Source organism: Xenopus tropicalis, chromosome 3 (assembly GCF_000004195.4).
Source record: "Xenopus tropicalis strain Nigerian chromosome 3, UCB_Xtro_10.0, whole genome shotgun sequence".
NCBI lineage: Eukaryota > Metazoa > Chordata > Amphibia > Anura > Pipidae > Xenopus > Xenopus tropicalis.
In genome coordinates, this window is record NC_030679.2 from 133989676 (window position 1) to 134010065 (window position 20390).

Genomic DNA, 20390 nt, shown 5'->3' on the forward strand with positions numbered 1-20390 from the left:
CTGCAATATGTTGATGATTTATTGTTGTGTAGTGCAGACCGAGAAAGTTGTGAAAAAGACACTATTTCACTGCTGAATTACCTATGTGAGGAGGGGCACAAGGTATCATTAAAAAGGTGCAGTATTGCAAACCATCTGTACAGTACTTGGGTTTCTTGCTATCACAGGGGCATAGACTAATAAACCCACAGAGAATCCAGGCAATCTCAGCCATAGAAAGCCACAAACTAAGGAACAATTGCTCACGTTCTTGGGCACGGTTGGTTTTTGCAGACAATGGATTCCAGACTGTTCATATTTTGAAAGCGTCTTAAGGAGCATACTTACAGACTCTGAATCTGACAATTTGCAATGGACTGAAACTGGCACAAATGCATTTAAAGCTTTACTGGGGGTATTGGCATCTGCACCTATACTCAGTCTGCCTAACTATAATCTGCCTTTGTGTTGTACTGCAGGAAATTGTAAGACCATGGTTGCAGGCTTAGCCCAGATTTACGGAAACAGTTAAAGACCCATAACATACTTCTTTAAGGTGCTACCGCTCATTGCGCAAGGCATATCTGCCTACCTGTGGGTGCTAGCAGCTTGCGCGGTAGCTGTTGAGTCTTCTATTGCTAATACCTTATTCTATCCTACAACTTTCTATACTTTACAAGTGTTGATGGTAAGCCTATGGCGCATGCTATTTATATAGAAGAATTGTGACAAGCCCTTATGCTTCCACACACCCTAGTGGTAGTTAAGTGCCGTGGGCACTCTACCGCCGGTGGCTGCCCACCCAATTGACCCCCCTGCGCAGCCCCCACCTGATATTACTGCATTATGTGTGCCACATCTCTGTCACATGGTTTGCTCTTATATGAGCTACAGTTATATGATAATATGTTGACCATCGACAATAATGGTCTCTGGTCAAAAGGAGGGATGATAGGTCTCCAGAAATATGCAGCACCACTGTTCATTATGTAGTTCACGGTGCATATAAACAGGAAAGTCACAGCAAGTGTATATAAACAGGAAAGTCATAGCAAGTGAAACATTGAAACTGGAGGGTATCAATACCCCTTTGTCATAGTAGACAGGTTCAGTAGGTAAATGGAAGCACAAAAATTCCATTTGAAATCTTAATGGGTAAGCCTTTTCCCACTCTGTGGACAAGGACTCCCTTAGATCACTATACCAGGCGATTTGGATCAGATACGGGAACAATATGTAACTGAATTGATAAAGGTTTTGAATAGTCACAACAATGATGTTTATCTCTCTTTTCACAGAAACCTACACATCCATATTAACCAGGAGACATTGTGCAAGACTCCATCCAAAGAAAGGGGGAACCACCCCATACGGAGATCTCACGACCGTGATAGACATCACCAGAACCGCAGTCCTAACATCTGACAGCAATCAATGGATACACAAAATGCACCTAAAGAGGGCCCCCACCCCGTGAGGATTACTCCACAGGATACACCATCCTCAGATGACAACGGCGACCCCCCCCCCTTGAGGCCCTACCCAGTCCTCGCCCAAGGAAACGGCGATCGAGTCTGAAAATCTACCTCATCATTTTCCTCAGCAAAATTCTTGTTTTAGCAGGATTTGTCTACTTTATCATTTTCCTTAGCACCATGTGTGCACATCACCATGAGGAGTTACCCTGTTTGTGTGGACAGTCTCCGGACCGCCCCAACAGGAACATAACAGTAGACAAGAGAGCATTAGACATACGTGATGACAATTGTGGGAATACATGGCACGGATTGTTCTCAACACTAGTTACAGGTGTTTAAAGGATGTCACTAGTGCAACTGAACTGATTGAGACTTGTTTTGTAGCTGTTGCTACTCCCACCATTGTGCTTACTGACATTTTCCATGCTAAAAATGACTCTGAAGTGCAAGATTCTGATATTGAAACACATGTCTCTGTATATGCTTATGTTACAGATCAAAATGCTACTAGACGCATGCGAAAGAATTTTGCTTCCATAGTTACTCACAATGTAACTGCAAGTGACATATGCTATAACATGACTTGTAATGTTAGCGACATCACTGTGTGCATTCAGGCACGTTTGACTAAGAGTACTGACCCGCACCCAGTGTGCAGTAGGATGACTTCTCAATGCATCAATATCACCACAATTATGTCATGTAATAATACCATCCTGGCACCTAGTTTAGCTAAGCATGTGCCAATGCCCAGAGGTTGGTTCTGCTCTTGTAGGAACAACTCGTTTAATTACATTCCAGCCAATATTTCTGGTGGACCCTGTGCATTAACTAGATTTAGTTTAGCTGTTCATACAGCCCACCCCAGACGGACCACCCAGGCCCAGCGCCCTAATAGAGGCACAGATTATGAATACATACCTAGGATTGCAAGACACTTAATGTCTAAGTCTGAAATAATAGCGCTAGGATTCTCACTGGTAGAAGTACCAGGATTGACTGTATATCAGGGTAAACAAATTAATAAAATCGTTTGCATCATAGTTAAGAGCATTAATGCTACCAGCATTGCAATTGCAAATCTATTGACTGACATAGGAGACGCTAGAAAAGTTGTACTACAAAATCGTGCAGCGATTGATTATTTGTTTTTCAAGCATAATCATGGTGGTGAATACTTTGAAGGCTTATTCTGCTTTAATTTTGTCGTTATTATTATCATTTGTTTGATTATCATTCAATGTGTGCCTTCATTAATCCACATGTGTTGTTCATGTTATAATGATATAACTTTAAGTGTTATCACTTCGTGATAAAAGGGAGGGTACCTAAAATTCTCCCTCCATAGATTTCATCTTTAATATGTTATCACTTCGTGATAAAAGGAGGGATTGTAAGGTTTGATATAATATCATATAATCATATATTCATGTAATTATATATTCACATATGCATGTATTTTGATACTTTGATACACTTTGATACTTAACATATCATACTCCATTTTAGAGATGTATCTCCATTTTGTAACAGCAACCAGCAAGGTTTGAACATCCCATAATAAGCTGTTTTTCCCAAATAGTACCCTTGCACAACTTGCACCTGACAAAACATAAGCCTTGAGAAACAACTTAATCTTATCTGTGCACTAACGCCTTTCTACTCCTTGTATCCTCCTTAAATTCCTGTCCCGCATTAGCCATCCTTGAAGGCCATCCTTGTAGATAATGAGGTTCTACTCCATCTTTATTTTATAATGATTCCTTTGTCTTTGCATGTACACGAGTGGTATAAATACTATGATCACGTAAGAATAAACTGGACAAGTTTGAACTTCCATTGGAGCTGTGTCTTTCTTGTCCCCGTATACGCCTTTGTCCTGGTAGGAGGGCTCCCACGGATTACTAAATCTAAGATCGGCGGTCAGGGACCTTACACAGGTTATAAAAGGATCCAGTTTCTGCAAGGCAGCCAGACAGAGCCAGATCCGGAGAGCAGAAAGAGTAAAAGGCTGAGTGTGCTCTGCTGTAACATTGAGCTCCAGCCATCAGGGCCGCCATCAGAAATCACGGGGCCCCTCACAACAAAATTTTCTGGGCCCTCCTCCTCCCACGCCCTGCCCCTAATGGACCCTCCCCCAGTGACCCCTCCCATCAGTACAAAGGACACACAAACATTGGTAGCCAGGGCCCCCCTAATACATTGGTGCCCAGCAGCAGTGCCCCCCTAATACATTGGTGCCCAGCAGCAGTGCCCCCATAAACATTGGTGCCCAGCAGCAGTGCCCCCCTAATACATTGGTGCCCAGCAGCAGTGCCCCCCAATACATTGGTGCCCAGCAGCAGTGCCCCCCTAATACATTGGTGCCAAGAGCAGTGCCCCCATATACATTGGTGCCCAGCAGCAGTGCCCCCATATACATTGGTGGTCAGTGTGCTCCGCAGCCCCCCCCTAACACATTGGCGACCTGTAGCAGTTTTAATGCTCCTCTTCGGCTTCTCCGGCATCTTCATTCAGTGGCATCTTCATTCAGCGGCATCTTCATTCAGCGACATCTTCATTCAGCGACATCTTCATTCAGCGACATCTTCATTCAGCGACATCTTCGGATCCTTCATAGGCGACGCCTCTACAATTATGTCTCAGCGCAAATGGACACAGGCCCTTTTATAAGGTTGCGCCCCGTGCGTACTGACGTCACACGTACGCACGGGGCGAAACCATCCAGATAACCAATGACAGGGCCCGGATTTTATTAAAGGTTTTTTTAAAAAGTTTTTTAAAAGTAAAAATTGCCCGGGCCCGGGACACCTGTCCCCACTGTGCCCCCCTGATAGCGGCCCTGCCAGCCATATAAAGGGAGAGATCTGCTTAGCTGATGTTGGATGCCTTTATCTCTGTGTGAATCATTGGTGAGTGATCCATCTGAGGGAGATGTATTTGAAAGGCTCCAGTGTGTGTCCCCTGTGTGAGGACAGGTGTTGATCAAGTGGCGGCTGCTTTGGAGCAACTGCCTATCCAAAGGGAGAGGTACTTTGGGGCAGGTAGTGCTACCTGGGGGACTAAAGAGACTTTGCCAGAAACTGAACTTGTCATGGGTATTTCCACCAGGAGTGGAGTGTGGGACTGTGTCCTGGGAGAGACTGTGTCGGGTGTTGGCTAATCCACATGGGTTTCCCTGAGCAAGGTTTATACTGTTGTGTTTGTATTAAATAGTTATTGCCATTCCCAAGTTTTGATATATAGAATATAGTTGCTGCAAAACTGTGTGTGATTTATTTTCCTAGTGGAATTCCCCTGAAGTGCAGTGCACTCTAAATCCCAGTTCCCCAGTATCTTTTACATCTATGCAAAGGGAATTCAGCCTACTGAGCCCCAGGTAACGGCAAGAAGAGTGAGTGTAATCCGACTTCTACAAGAGTGTGCAAAGAAAGGGTTGAGATACCAAAGGTGCAAGACACAAGCACAATAAAAAGGACAATATAAAAAAATACAAAGACAGAGAGACAAAGTGGGAAAACAATTTGGAAGAGGAAAAAATAAAAGTTAAATAAATAAATTAACAAAAATGCAGTTATCCACATATATTTACATTTATTTATTATATTCTCTCGGTTTAACCTAAGCTGTTATAATATTAGCTGGATATGTGCTATGGGGAGAAGCACTGCACCAATATGGTACAGAAAACTAACAGGCAGTTAGCATATGGGGTGCTTTCTCTGCTGTTTTTCTTTCTACCAGTGGAAATGGATTTTACTGCCATCCGTCACAAAACAGCGCCAAAAACACCCTATACGCTAATTAGTTCCTGAGGTGCTCGTGCCAGGATAATGAAACAAAAAACATATTATTTTAGGCACTTGCACAAAGATGGGACACTGCTGAGACAACAATAAACAAATCTTTGTGCTGCAAAAGGGATTTAGGCTAAAATGTGTCCGTCTCAACCACCTGACATTGGATGTTCTCCAGATTTTTTTAAATGGTTGGAATTCCTCAGCAGTCTGGGGGTCCTTCGCAGATAAAGTCAATTATATCGCCGCACTTAAGGTCATTCCAGTATCTTGATAAGGTCTCACCACAGTGCTCACCAGAGCCTGCGTTATTAGGCTCGCCAGTGCCCCATCGGCTGCAGGGAAAAACAAAGTTTACATAAAAAATTACATACGTTTATTCCTGTCCCTTCATCATTTATTCCTCTCCCTTTAAGGCAGGGGTCTCCAACCTTTTTTACCCATGAGCCACATTCAAATGTAAAAAGAGGTTGGGAGCAACACAAGCCTGGAAAAATGTAATGGAGCTGCCAAATATAGGCTGTGATTTGCAATTTAGTAGCCCCTATTTGGACTGCTAGACTGCAGGGGGCTCTGTTTAACATGGTTTTATGCAACCAAAACTTACAAGCCAAAAAATTTAATAATAAGCCCCTATTTTGAGGCCACTGGGAGCAACATCCAAGGGGTTGGGGAGCAACATGTTGCTTGGGTGGTGGTATCTAATGTAAGTTGCAAGGCTGTTGGGATATTGGCACACTGCATAATGATATGGACCATGTCGCAAAGCATTCTGTTCAAAGTGTTTATAGGGATGATAGAACAGCTTCCTTCATTCTAGCAAGGTGGTCTTGGCTTCACCTGGGATTAAAGCAGAGGTGCTGAGAGTACCAATATCAGGGATGGATGTTCATGAGACAAGTGAAGTCAGGAAAAGTGCCAGTTCTTTTATTGTTTGACACTCTGGACAGTCCATGAAGTCAGTAAGATTTCTGAGTAGAAATCAAACTCTGTGTAAGGGTTGTAAGGAACATTTCCCTACCTAATAGGAAATCCTTGGTGACACTCTGTGCCTAGAGGGTGGGCAGCAGCATGGGTAGCCTTTGTTCCTTAGTCTATAAAAGGAAAGGGAACCTACAGTATTCTTCTGTGCTTTTGCTTTCCAGTGCAGGGGGCCCCACCAGGAGGCAGGTTTCCTCAGTAGTGGCCCATGGCTTGAAGCCTCAGTGAAGAAACCAAGACCCTAAGCCAGTGATCCCCAACATGTTGCTCACCACTACCTTTCATGTTGCTCCCAGTGGCCTCAAAGTAGGTGCCCATTTTTATATCTCTGGCTTGGGGACAAGTTTTGGAAGCACAGAGACACAGTTTTACTCCAAGCAGAGCCTCCTGCAGGTTAGCAGTCCCCATGGGGCTACCAAATAGCCAATCACAGTCCTTATTTAGTATTCCTAAAGAACTTTTTTCATGCTTGTGTGGCTTACCAACACTTTTTACATCTGAGTGTGGCTCACAAGTAAAAAAATGTTGGGGATCCCTGCCCTAAGGTATAGAAAACACCATAGTGGAATTTGGGAAAGAGGTTCCATAAGTGAGGACTTTAAGTACGTGATAAGTATGATACCTTTAAGAGCACAGTCTAGGAGCTAGAATGAGCAGCCTTGTGCTCCTCCAATGAGGGATAGTGTAAGTTAGTTGCCAGGCAACACCACTGCATATACAGGTATGCTAGGGCTTAGACCATGGCATTGCGATATTCCAATTGCATGTTTGTGAGAAACAATGAAACCTCAGTGTAACATTAATGCCCCCCCATAGTGTAACATAGTTAACTGCTTAACTCTTGTCTTTAACACAATAAAACCAACTCCAGTTTTTATATCCTTTGAGTAATTGAATACGTGAAAAATGGCACATATGCCTCAGGTTTATATTTCTGCTCAAATAAATCCTACCTCAGGGTCGGACTGGGGGCTGAAGGGCCCACCAGGGGTCCCGCGCCCGCCGCACCCCCCCCCCCCCGCAGGGGCCCCCCTAAGCCCCTTGCAGGGCCCCTCAACCAACGTCCTTCCCGGAGAGCATAAATTTAAAGCGCCAGGGGAGGAACAGTCGGGCAGGGGGAGCGCCACAAGGGTCGGGTCTGGGCCGCCAGGGCCCACTGGGATTTTTCCCGGTGTCCCGGCGGCCCAGTCCGACCCTGTCCTACCTAAGTTCTACAGTAACTGGACCCAGACACATCATTTGCATTTATTTGATTGGCTTGTGGATATTGGGCACAGACACAGAAATAGCTACACTGGCTATTACCACAGCTCCATCTATTGACATTTTATTGCAAACCCACCTTTACAGTTTCGTTTTCTAGCTGTATTGTATACATGTATGTCTAACCTTATTTACAATGCACTACAAGGGTACACAGTGCGGTATAATCTTATAATGTAACAAAGTACACACAGAGAAAGGCAAGTATTCTAAAAAGTACAATAAATAAGTATAAATACATAGAGATTAAGTGATATGTGGTATGAGACACAGTAGGAAGGAGGTCACTGCCCTGTAGAGCTTACAGTCTAATTGGGTGAATAACATACAAGCACAAATTGGAGGGCAAAAGTGCACAAGGTTTGGGCGCTGGAACTTAAGTCTATTAAATTTACATTGGTTCCTACTGCTTTGTTACCAGTGCCCCTCAATGTAACTTGAAACACTGGTATACTTCTAATCAGTGTCGGACTGGGATGCCATGGACCCAGCAGAAGCCTATGCTTAAGGCTAATGCTCTCCAAACTATGTTTCCTCCACTTCTCACTCAACCACTTTATTTTCCTAGTCTTCCATACTAAAATCTATTCTTCCATCTATTTAGTTTATTTGTTCTCATAGAGAAACAGAAAATGACCATGAATTAGAACTAATGGTTAGAAGCAGGAGGGCCCACTGACCCCTCAGCCCACCAGGAATTTTCCTGGTCTTTCTGAGGGCCAATCTGACAGCGCTTCTTATAGAGCCAAAGTACTCCAATACAAGATCTGTTATCCCTTATAAGCGATAACAGATACACATCTAAAATGGCTTTTTGTCAAGCCAGGTCAAATAATAGTGTGTTAACTTGCTTAAATATACTATTATTATAAACGAAGGCTTAGGAGATTGCCCATTACTGATGAATGAGATATATGGATATGATAGGCCTTGTATGCATAGTAGAGAAGGATGGTGACACAACACTATATAACCGAAAAACCCTGGAAAGGGTTCTGGGAGTTGTTGTTAACAAAAGAGGGCAGGACCGATGTTGGACATACATATTAGAGTTAAACCCAGTGAATTGCTTGTAAAATCTTACCCTTTCTCCTCCTTTCCTCCACTTCTTGCACTTTATTTCATAGCAAAGCATGGGAGTTACTCACTTGAAGGTTAATGCTTTTCCATCCACCCAATTCCACTTCTGGTCTTTATTTCTTTGGAGTCCAATCCAGAATCTCTTATTTTGCATGTACTGATAAAGAGCATCCTAAGGGAAGAGGAGACAAGACACAGGTAGAGTGTTGGCTAATTTGCACTACTATTTTCTGCTTTGCTTTGACATCGCCATGACTGACCACAACCCCAATGAAATTGGGCAACACTCCTTGGGCTCTAGAGTAATCTTCCCGTGTTGGTCCTGCTGGGATGGAGTCTGTGCTATTATATCTTCTGAAGTAATATATACATTGTGTTTTAGATTGTAAGCTCAAATGATCAGAACCCTCTTCACCCCCAATATCCATCAGTATTTGAATGTCCTTTACATGTTTGGTGTATACACCTTTCAGTTGTACAGGACTGTACAATATATTGATGCTTTATAAGAAAATGTTAACAAATGGAGTTATTTACCCTTTATATTGTTACCCAGAAATGTCAGGTCCTAGAACTAAACTATACATCTCGCCACCCTATCACCCACCAGTCCTGACTTACCACCTCCGCCTGATCTGTAAAGATAAGGAGGTCAGACCCAAGTTTTTGGCACTGTTGTCTTGAATCAGCCCAACTTTTGGGCTCTTTGGAGAAAAAATAGCAATTGAAGCCCACTAGTTTCCAGTCAGGGGGACACAATTTGCAGATACCTGAAATAACATGTCAGTAGGAGATAGCATAAAAAAGCAAGAGAAAAAAATGTAAAAAAAAATAACCCCCCTAAAGATTGAGAATTGTCAGCCTTAATATTGTTACTGTTTCATTTCATAAAAAGTTCTGAAATGCTCCTCGGGGGAGGTCCTTAACCTAATAGGTGGCTATTAGGTTAAGGACCTCCCCCGAGGAGCACTGCCACAGTACTATCATACAACTTTTAACTTTAACACCCATAATCCATACACTGTGTTATCCAGCTGTTCTCAAGGACCCACTTTGATAATGATTTGCATCTTTTCCCATTTACACCTCCCAGTGATTAGATACCTTGTTTCTGTATTGCATTTTTCAGTTTAAGGATCTGCGTCAGGAGCCCTTTTTCTTCTTTCTCTGCAAGGAAACACAAAATAGAGACTGAAATGACATCCAATAAATTTTTCTAGAAAACATGATACTGCCATTACTAGTGCTTTCAACCAGACACATCAGAATGGTAGGTACCAGAAAGCACGATGTTCGATCATTATATCAAGAATAACAACTGGCATTTTATATGGACACCCACCAATCGTTTGTTTGAAGTCTGTTATTTGTGCCTTGAGATTATCCACCTGCTTTTTAGATGGCATTTCCATAGAGTCTGTAAAGACAATGCAGAGAGCGAGACTCGTTAGCAAGAACCCAACCCAGACACTGCTAAATTGTAGAATTATAACTGAGGGAACCCAAAAATTTTCAGAAAAGAAAGTGATAAAATTGCAGAGGCTTAAATACACTAAAGGTTCCGTCTATACCAGTGATCCCCAACCAGAGACTCGGGGGCAACCTGTTGCTCCCCAACCCCTTGGATGTTGCTCTCAGTGCCCCCAAACCAGGTAGTTATTTTTGAATTCCTGACTTGGGGGCAAGTTTTGGTTGAATAAAAACAAGATTTACTACCAAATAAAGCCCCCTGTAAGCTGATAGTGTGCATAGAGGCCCCTAATAGCCAATCTTAGCCCTTATTTGGCTCCTCCATGAACTTTATGGTGCTTGTGTTGCTCCCCAAGTCTTTTTACATTTGACTGTGGCTCACAAGTAAGAAAGGTTGGGGATCCCTGCTCTATACTAACCCCTCCAACTTACTGATTGTAAAAATGCACCTTCTGTATAAATAAGATATGATAGATGTTCTTGTATATCTGTATTAAAGACAAGTAAAAATGTATTGTTTCAGCCAACCTATCTGGTCTTAGGCTGTATTCATTGGTTGGGTTCCTTTGGGCTTAACTCCAACTGGTGTTTCATCAGTAAATTTCACAAGTGATGACTGCCAGCCAATGAAAAGTCGCAAGGATTGTGACCAGTGGGTTCAGTCTCAATCATTAACATGAAAGACTCACAGAAAGCGAGCCTGTGTAGCTTGCTAGAAGGGGCTTACTGCACAGATATGCAAGAATATTGCAAGGTTGCAGAGGGCACAGAGCCACAGTCAGACTTAAGCCAGCCATAAACGCACTAATATTAACATATGAAACCTCGTTTCATACGATATTCAGTGCATGTATGGCGGCTCGAAGAGGTGACCGATATCGCAAAAGGCTGCAGATATCGGTCGTCTCATCGATCATCCAGGTTAAAAGATTTTGATCAGGCGCCATTGATCAGACGCCCGAGCAAAATCTACGTTCAGGGCTGAATCGGCAGGTGGAGGCCGAATTTCTATTGTTTCTACCTCCATATCTGACGATTCAGCCCTGAACGTCAATGGAGGGTGGGAACGATCTTTTTTTCGTTATTGCTACATATATGGTGTATTGTGGGCCATCTTGGCAAGAAGCCAGCCCAAAAAACTTCCACTGTGACAGTGTTAATGATCAGTGGATTGCTGTGCATGACTGGAGGTACATGCTCCATGGTGTTCTTAAGCATAGGACTATGTTCTGGCCCAGGTGTGGGGTTATAGGGTTTCCTGATCTGCTCATCAGCTTGAATATCTCAAAAAATGCTGCTTCCATGCCCCTTTTTTTATTACTAGGAACACGAGCCAGTTCACCAGTTCTCAAAACTCACATAGGGTTTGATTGATTTTGCTTAGGTCTTCCTTGAGGTTCCTTTCCTCTTTAGAGGCCTCTTGAACTTGAGATCCTGCATGGAGAGATAAAATGAGAATGTAATGAGCCCTGTAATAGTTACATAGTAATAATCTGTGAGCAGCCTTTTTGAATTCGTTAAATACCTGCCACTCCATTTGTTAAAAAGTTATTAGTAAGGCTGCAGCATCTCCTTCTCTTCCTCTAACCCACACGGCCCCCTTCCTTAGCAATTTGGCTGCTGGCTACTGAGCATGCTCCGTTCCAAGCTAAGGCAGTGAATCTTCTCAGCTCAGATTACTAAACAGCCAATGAAGAGATGGCATTTCTGGTACCCATAGAAATTTTGCTCCAGCCGTCTACTCCTATTTTTTTTTCTCCTAACCTCCTCTCCTGAGCTCACCTTAACCATTGCAGTGCTCAGTCCATGCAGGACTAAAGTAAAGGTGGCCATACACGAGCAGATCCGCTCGCTTGGCGATGTCGCCAAGCGAGCGGATCTTCCCCCGATATCCCCACCTACGGGTGGGCGATATCGGGGACCATTTAGGTAAAAAAAATAATAATCCGATCGTTTGGCCCTGGGGCCAGACGATCGGATTATGTGGGCGGCAATGGGGCAGTCGGATCGGGGACCGCATCAACGAGCCGATGCGGTCCCCGATCCGACCAGATTTTCTAACCTGGCCGATCGAGATCTGGCCAATTTCAGGCCAGATATCGGTCGGCCAGGCCGCTCTGCTCTCCCCATACACGGGCCGATTAGCTGCCGAATCGGTCCAAGGGACCGATATCGGCAGCTATAGTCGGCCCGTGTATGGCCACCTTAAGTTCTGCCCGTGTAAGCCTGCATTCTTAATTATATGAACTTTACACTGAATAAGAGTCTTTGTTTAGGAAAATGTGATGGTTCTGGCTGGAGATATATGCCGTTTGGGTGGGACTTATATACCAGGTAGGAAGATTAAAGGGTTTACATGTTTTTTATTTATTTGGGGGGTTTACATTTACATTAATGGCTAATCAGTGAACAAGTATGAAGCTATACAAGTAAATATAGTGATTAGTGTAAAACAGTTTCCTTTTCTGGCACAGATTCATATACCACAAGGAACAACCAACCAGTACAGGTATGGGATCCGTTATCCGGAAACCCATTATCCAGAATGCTCCGAATTACGGAAAGCCCGTCTCCCATAGACTCCGTTTTAATCAAATGATTCATAATTTTGAAACTGATTTCCTTTTTCTCTGTAATAATAAAACAGTACCTGTAATTGATCCCAACTAAGATATAATTACCCCTTATTGGGGGCAGAACAGCCCTATTGGGTTTATTTAATGGTTAAATGATTCCCTTTTCTCTGTAATAATAAAACAGTACCTGTACTTGATCCCAACTAAGATATAATTACCCCTTATTGGGGGCAGAACAGCCCTATTGGGTTTATTTAATGGGTAAATGAATCCCTTTTCTCTGTAATAATAAAACAGTACCTGTACTTGATCCCAACTAAGATATAATTAATCCTTATTGGATGAAAAACAATTCTGTTAGGTTTAATTCATGTTTTATTGATTTTTTGGTAGACTTAAGGTAAATTACGGAAAGACCCCTTATCCAGAATACCCTTGGTCCTGAGCATTCTGGATAATGAGTCCTATACCTGTAGCAGAAAGGTGTCTCTGCAATAAGGCTAGCCATATTATGGAATTCAAATAAAATACAGGTATAGGACCCATTATCCAGAATGCTCGGGACCAAGGGTATTCCGGATAAGGGGTCTTTCCGTAATTTGGATCTCCATACCTTAAGTCTACTAAAAAATCATTTTTAACCATTAAATAAACCCAATAGGGCTGTTCTGCCCCCAATAAGGGGTAATTATATCTTAGTTGGGATCAAGTACAGGTACTGTTTTATTATTACAGAGAAAAGGGAATCATTTAACCATTAAATAAACCCAATAGGGCTGTTCTGCCCCCAATAAGGGGTAATTATATCTTAGTTGGGATCAAGTACAGGTACTGTTTTATTATTACAGAGAAAAGGGAATCATTTAACCATTAAATAAACCCAATAGGGCTGTTCTGCCCCCAATAAGGGGTAATTATATCTTAGTTGGGATCAAGTACAGGTACTGTTTTATTATTACAGAGAAAAGGGAATCATTTAACCATTAAATAAACCCAATAGGGCTGTTCTGCCCCCAATAAGGGGTAATTATATCTTAGTTGGGATCAAGTACAGGTACTGTTTTATTATTGTATTGTATTGTATTGTATTATTAATACAGAGAAAAAGGAAATCAGTTTTAAATTCTAAATTACTTGATTAAAATGGAGTCTATGGGAGACAGGCTTTCCGTAATTCGGAGCTTTCTGGATTACGGGTTTCCGGATAAGGGATCCCATACCTGTATTGCTAAAAGCTACAGCAGGGGATTCTATAAAGCACATTTAAACATAATAGATACTATTATGCACAGGAAGTAGCAGTACAAGTTCATTAATAACTCACCCAGGGTCTTATTGATTTCCCTTATGTCTGCCTTGAGGCTGTCTTGCCCTTTCGTAGACGCATCTTGAAACTGAGACACTGCAAGAAGAGTATAAATGGGTTTCCCAAGGGAATGCTCTTCTGTTTGTGTGAGAGACGGCCACACGTGACTAAAGATTAGGCCAAAAACTGTAATAACACCTACCTGGCCAATCACTTTCCATCTTAGAAAAACCCCAAACATTCATTGAAAGAGGAATCATGGGTTTTACATCTGTTGATTATTATTTTACTTTCGACTGTTTAAAGATTCTTTTATACATTTCTTAACCCACAGTTTTCTCACATATTGTACATATGTTAACATTTGTGGTGTAACTACAGAAATATAAATATGGTATGATATTAAAATAAATGTACAATACAATGCAAAACGTCATGTAACATTGCTCAGACTGCTCTTATGAGCACTTTTGCAAATGACAGTCATTAATGAAGAGTAACCGGCTGTACGGCCTGGGCAAGGACCAGACACAACACACACAAGAACACATCCAAGAAGCAAGAAGGTTCTCTTGACACTTATCGGCTCCTCAGTGTTACAGGGGCTATAGAACGGATCAGATAGGGAGCCTGCTTTTAGTAAAGGGCAATAACTATGTTGACACTGTAAAAGCCAATTACCTTTTACCCTTTACATGACACACACATATACATACAATCCACATAATAATCATTTACTCACAATATATGTAGAGGAGGCTTGTCCCTGTTATACACAGGAGCAACATGAGGATCAGCATTGCCCCTAGGAACAGAACAGTTCTCCTGTGTGGCCCTTTATCTTTGTTCTCATTGGTTTCTGCACTTGTATCTAAAAATGTAATGGGAAAGGAATGCATGCATGTAAATAAGTGTATGATAAGAATTTGTGTTTATCCCTGCCTTCTGGGTGCATAGATCTGTATATCTCATATCTCTTCTGCCTTCCTCTCCTGCCCAAAATCTAGTATGGCCAACTCTATAAACCTGCTACCAGCTGCTGTCTGCTTAACCCAGGGCCGCCATCAGGGGGGCACAGGTGGGATAGTTGTCCCGGGCCCAGACAATCGTCGCTTTAAAGGTGGCCCGGTTGTGATACAGTTTTTAAGCTGGGGCCCCATTTAAAGAATTACGGACCCTTGGGTCATTGGTGATCAGTGAGTAATTTGATTGGTTTCACCCCGTGCGTACGCGTGATGTCTGTACATCAGCGGGGAGCCGGGGGACATAGCAAGAGGACGCAACCAGAGGAAGCAGGCAGATGCAGCAGGAGAATGCTGGGGGGGAGCAGTGGAAGCTGGAAGATGCTGGGGAGAACACTAGGTGGAGCTGGAGGATGCTAGGGGGGAGCTGGAGGATGTTGTGCAGGATGCTGTGGGGAGCTGGAGGATGCTAGGGGAGGATGCTGTGAGGGAGCTGGAGGATGTTGGGAGGATGCTGGTGGGAGCTGGGGGATGCTGGGGAGGACACTGGGAGGGAGCTGGAGGATATTGGGGAGAATGCTGGGGGGAACTGGAGGATGCTGGGGGGAGCTGGAGGATGCTAGGGGAGGCCGCTGTGAGGGAGCTGGAGAATGTTGGGGAGGATGCTGGGAGGGAGCTGGAGGATGTTGGGGAGGATGATGGGGGGAGCTGGAGGATGCTAGGAGGGAGCTGGAGGATTCTGGGGGGGGCTGAAGAATGCTAGGGGGAGCTGGAGGATGTTGGAGCAGGGGATGCAGCGGGGAGCCGGGGACATAGCAAGAGGACGCAGCCGGAGGAAACAGGCGGACGCAGCAAGAGGATGCTGGGGGGAGCAGGTGGAGCTGGAAGATGCTGGGGAGGATGCTGGGGGGAGCTGAAGGGCTCTGGGGGCAGCTGAAGGATGGTGGGGAGGACACTGGGGGGAGCTGGAGGATGCTAGAAGGGAGCTGGATGATGTTGGGAGGATGCTGGCGGATGCTGGGTAGGACACTGGGAGGGAGCTGGAGGATATTGGGGAGGACGCTGGGGGGAACTGGAGGATGCTAGGGGAAGACGCTGGGAGGGAGCTGGAGGATGTTGGGGAGGATGCTGGGGGGAGCTGGAGGATGCTAGGGGGGAGCTGGAGGATGCGGGGGGAGTTGGAGGACACTGGAGGGGAGCTGGAGGATGCTGCAGTGGGGAGCAGGCCATAGTATGAGGACACTGGGGGAGGACCAGCAATGTTTTAGGGGGAAAGAAAGTTTGCCAGCGCTTAGTTTGCCTTTAAAAATAATTTTTTCAAAAAATGAGGTGTTAGTACCACACTTTGGCCAAAATATGTAAGCTCACGTGCCACGTCAAGGCCCCTCATTGTACGTGAGTCCTACACTGTCTAATGACTTTGAGTCTGTGATGCAATTAAAATAAAGTCCCCCAGAAAACAATGTGACTGAGTATTAAGACCTATTGCACCTACCTTTAGCTCAAAAAGGCTCTAAGGCAAACTAAGCGCTGGCAAACTTTCTTTCTCTTTGTGTATAATTAATGGCTTTTTATCGTTTATAGCAGCTGGTCAACTCCAGATTGTGGGTTAGACCGAGCGCTGGCACAATAGCGTTTCTAGCAGCTGGTCAACACTACAGCGTGGGTTAGACCGAGCGCTGGCGATTTCTTTCTGTGTTTAATGTTTTAGGGGGACCTGGGCTGGCTAGCAATGTTTTAAGGGGTCCCTGCCCTGGCACCAATGCAAAATGTAACCCCTGGCTACCAATGTCCTAATAAGCACACACTCTTGTATGCATTTATTGTTCTTTAAAGTGGTTTCAATTAACTTTTAGTATGTTGTAGTGAATGCTATTATTGCAATTGGGATTTATTATTTGTGGTTTTTAAATGATTTAGCTATTTGTTCAGCAGCTCCCCAGTTTGGAATCTTTGGGTTAGATTTATTTCTCACCTGGCAGATCTCTAAATGCCTCATTCACGGCCGCTGATGAAAAATCCAAACCTGAGGGGACAGGATGGTGAGACACAGGGAATGGACCAGGCGTACGGTTGCAATATAATGCTACAGGCATGTACAGTGGGGCCAATGCACAAGCTCAGCTCTGACTGTAGCAAATTGTAGTAAATAGATATAATAATATATACATGTTTATTTTCCATGCTGGAACAATTCTCCAAAGAGAAGAGCCTGACAAACACTGCTTTAAACTGAGGACCATTTAAAAAAATATTTTTGGCAAAAAAGTATTCCTACTATTGCTCCCCTGCAGTATGCATTGTAATATAGGCGCCCCCCATTATCTGGATGAGGACGTCACCCCAACCCTGAATTCTTGAACTTTTCTCTGTCCTGTTTTCATTCGTTTCCTTATTATTCAACCTCAATTTAATCTCATTGTTACTATACCCCACTATCCAAACAGTCATTTCTTATATACACACTCACCGATGCGTGGTGTTTGGAATCTTGGAACATCAGAGGTGTTTGTCTCCAACACTGGAACAGACAAAAATGAGGATGATAAATAGTGGAAATGGTGTATTTATGAAAATGATGATGGACAGATGATAGATAGATAGATAGATAGATAGATAGATAGATAGATAGATAGATAGAACCAGTCTTGATAGATAGATAGATAGATAGATAGATAGATAGATAGATAGATACATAGATACATAGATAGATACATAGAAAGATAGATACCTGTAGATGTCTTGATAGATAGATGATAGATAGATAGATAGATAGATAGATAGATAGATGATAGATGATAGATAGATAGATAGATAGATAGATAGATAGATAGAACCAGTCTTGATAGATAGATAGATAGATAGATAGATAGATAGATAGATAGATAGAACCAGTCTCCATAGATTGATAGATAGAACCAGTCTCCATAGATTGATAGATAGAACCAGTCTTGATAGATAGATGATAGATAGATAGATAGAAACAGTCTCGACGATAGATAGATAGATATAGATAGATAGATAGATAGATAGATAGATAGATAGATAGATAGATAGATAGATACATAGATAGATGATAGAACCAGTCTTGCTATATAGATAGATAGATAGATAGATAGATAGATAGATAGATAGATAGATAGACCGACCAGTGATTTAGTTACCTGCGGGGGTATTACGTTGTGCCCCAGCTGAGCAAGTTTCAGGCCTTCCAGTACCTAAACACAGACTCGTATTATTGCAGGATATATATGGTATCAGTAGGAGTGCTGATAGCACTGACCTAAGACTTATAAATTTATATAATTATACTGGCAAACTAAGAGGTGGAGCAACCACAAAACTGCAGAAACCCCAGCTCAGTGCTTTGGAACTTGGAACAGCTGACACTTTATCTATTATAGACATAGCAGCTCAAACTGATGCCTGTGACTGTACAACAATGGGACTTTCCGTTAAACAAGGGAAATAGAATTGATTTTAGCAGAATATTTTAGAGACAAATTAATTTGTCCAACCTCCCCTGTGTCCAACCTCCCCTGCTACCCCTGAGGTCTATATAGCACCCCTGTACTATAACCTGGTATACCTGATATATTTATGTATGTGCCTGTGCTTACGTATTGTATCTAGATGTAAATATTGCACTTTTCTTACTTTTCATTGCAAAGTCTTCCTTCCGAATATTGGCTTTGACCCCCTTTTTCCCTCGGGAAGGCAAAGATGGTGGCTTCATAGTGTTCATATTTTCATAATCATCATCATCATCATCATCACATTTAAAGCTGTTATCTAAACGCAACATGAAGAATAAAGGGTAAATATACACTGCTGACTTAAATATAATTTTTTTAAAAATAATCTACTACCTAAACCTATTGTGTTGTAGGTCCCTCTCTTGACGTTCTGAGGTCAAAAAAAGATCTATTAGAGACCCACGTCTAGCTTGTAGGCTCCCTCTTTGGACAGCACCATATTTGAGTTTTAAATTTATATGGCCAGAGTCATAAGCCAGGGTTGAAATATGCCGTTCCTACATGCTATGTGCACAGAAAAGCTGATAGGCACAGATAGGCAAACTTCCGTACAGTATTGACCAAACACTGGACAAGATGCTTCCACGATTGCTAACCTTTAGTATCTTTGGCTGAGGATAATGAGAGTATAGATCTGTGGCATCTCTAATTTAACCTCCATCCTTCCACTTTCTGCTCTATAAAAATGTATTTGTTTCTATGCTTCTATGTTTCTGGACCTACAAACTGCTATTACAGGTTCCTAGTATGAGGTTATGGGGCATGATTACCTTTCATGTAATTGTCCATCCTATTCCCATAAACGTTCTCCATTCTGCTCTGCATTGAGCCCAAAAGAAGGTGCTGGTTGGCAGTGTCCTCTTGCTGTGCCTGCTCTCACACAAACACAGATTCTAGTTCTTCTTCCCAGAACTCCCCTACTCACACTTACATACACCCCTTCCTGTTTTGGACCATCAGAGCGAGTAGGAACCCACACACCCTTCCACAGATAGTATAGGGGCAGCAGGGTCCCAGGGGATCCCACATGAAGGTCACAGTGAGTAAGGGCAGGGGACTGGAACTGTTGAATGCTAAAAAAAAACCCTCATTACTATTTACTCTGGTGGTGTCAGTTAATGTTAGTGGTTCTGACAGATAATGTTTTATATCCAAAGTGATGGGCTTTGCTACACCCCAACTCTCCCTTTTTGTTGTCTCTACACCCCACAAACCATTAGAGAGTGAACCAAGGAACCTATTAACAAAGCAGCTCTACCTATAATTACCCAGGGTTCAGCCGTTTAGACTAATACATAATTGCTTTCTCAAAAATTCAATGATGGGAATAATCCCGATAGCATTTTGGTAATTTATGGACATAGATTCCCAAAGTCTATATTTTACAGTCATCAACATTTACATGTATTTATAGAAAAAAAATAATGGACACTTACATTTTTCCAAATAAAAATGTCAGTTTTACTGCGTTTTTCAGTTACATTAGGATAACTATTCCTCACCACTCACCACTCAGTCCTTTCTTCTGACCAACACCAATGCCCTTGTGTCCTCTGAAATATGTACAGTCAGTAAGACTATATATATATATATATATATATATATATAGAGAGAGAGAGAGAGATGATAGATGGATAGATAAATAGATAGATAGATGATAGATAGATGATAGATAGATAGATGATAGATACATAGATAAATGATAGATAGATAGATAGATAGATAGATAGATGATAGATAGATAGATAGATAGATGATAGATACATAGATAAATGATAGATAGATAGATAGATAGATAGATGATAGATAGATAGATCGATAGATGATAGATAGATGATAGATAGATAGATGATAGATAGATACATAGATGATAGATAGATAGATAGATAGATAGATAGATGATAGATAGATAGATGATAGATAGATAGATGATAGATAGATAGATAGATAGACTGGAACAAA

General features: G+C 42.5%; 2 protein-coding genes across 2 annotated transcripts; one reads left to right on the forward strand and one right to left on the reverse strand.

Annotated features, from left to right (window-relative positions):
- Positions 1–1020: 1020 nt before the first annotated feature.
- Positions 1021–2815, forward strand: LOC116409805. The gene is made up of 2 exons (XM_031899349.1): positions 1021–1497; positions 1867–2815. Exons 1-2 carry the CDS (start codon positions 1487–1489, stop codon positions 2768–2770), a joined length of 915 nt encoding a protein of 304 aa, XP_031755209.1. The 5' UTR covers positions 1021–1486; the 3' UTR covers positions 2771–2815.
- Positions 2816–5034: 2219 nt separating this feature from the next.
- LOC100487836 (C-type lectin domain family 4 member G) lies at positions 5035–20022 on the reverse strand. The gene is made up of 13 exons (XM_018092528.2): positions 19199–20022; positions 18550–18684; positions 18057–18110; positions 17363–17413; positions 16868–16918; positions 14673–14801; positions 13949–14026; positions 11408–11482; positions 9921–9995; positions 9683–9745; positions 9200–9348; positions 8647–8750; positions 5035–5589 (listed from the first exon to the last, which is right to left on the reverse strand). Exons 1-13 carry the CDS (start codon positions 19251–19253, stop codon positions 5457–5459), a joined length of 1152 nt encoding a protein of 383 aa, XP_017948017.1. The 5' UTR covers positions 19254–20022; the 3' UTR covers positions 5035–5456.
- Positions 20023–20390: the final 368 nt, after the last annotated feature.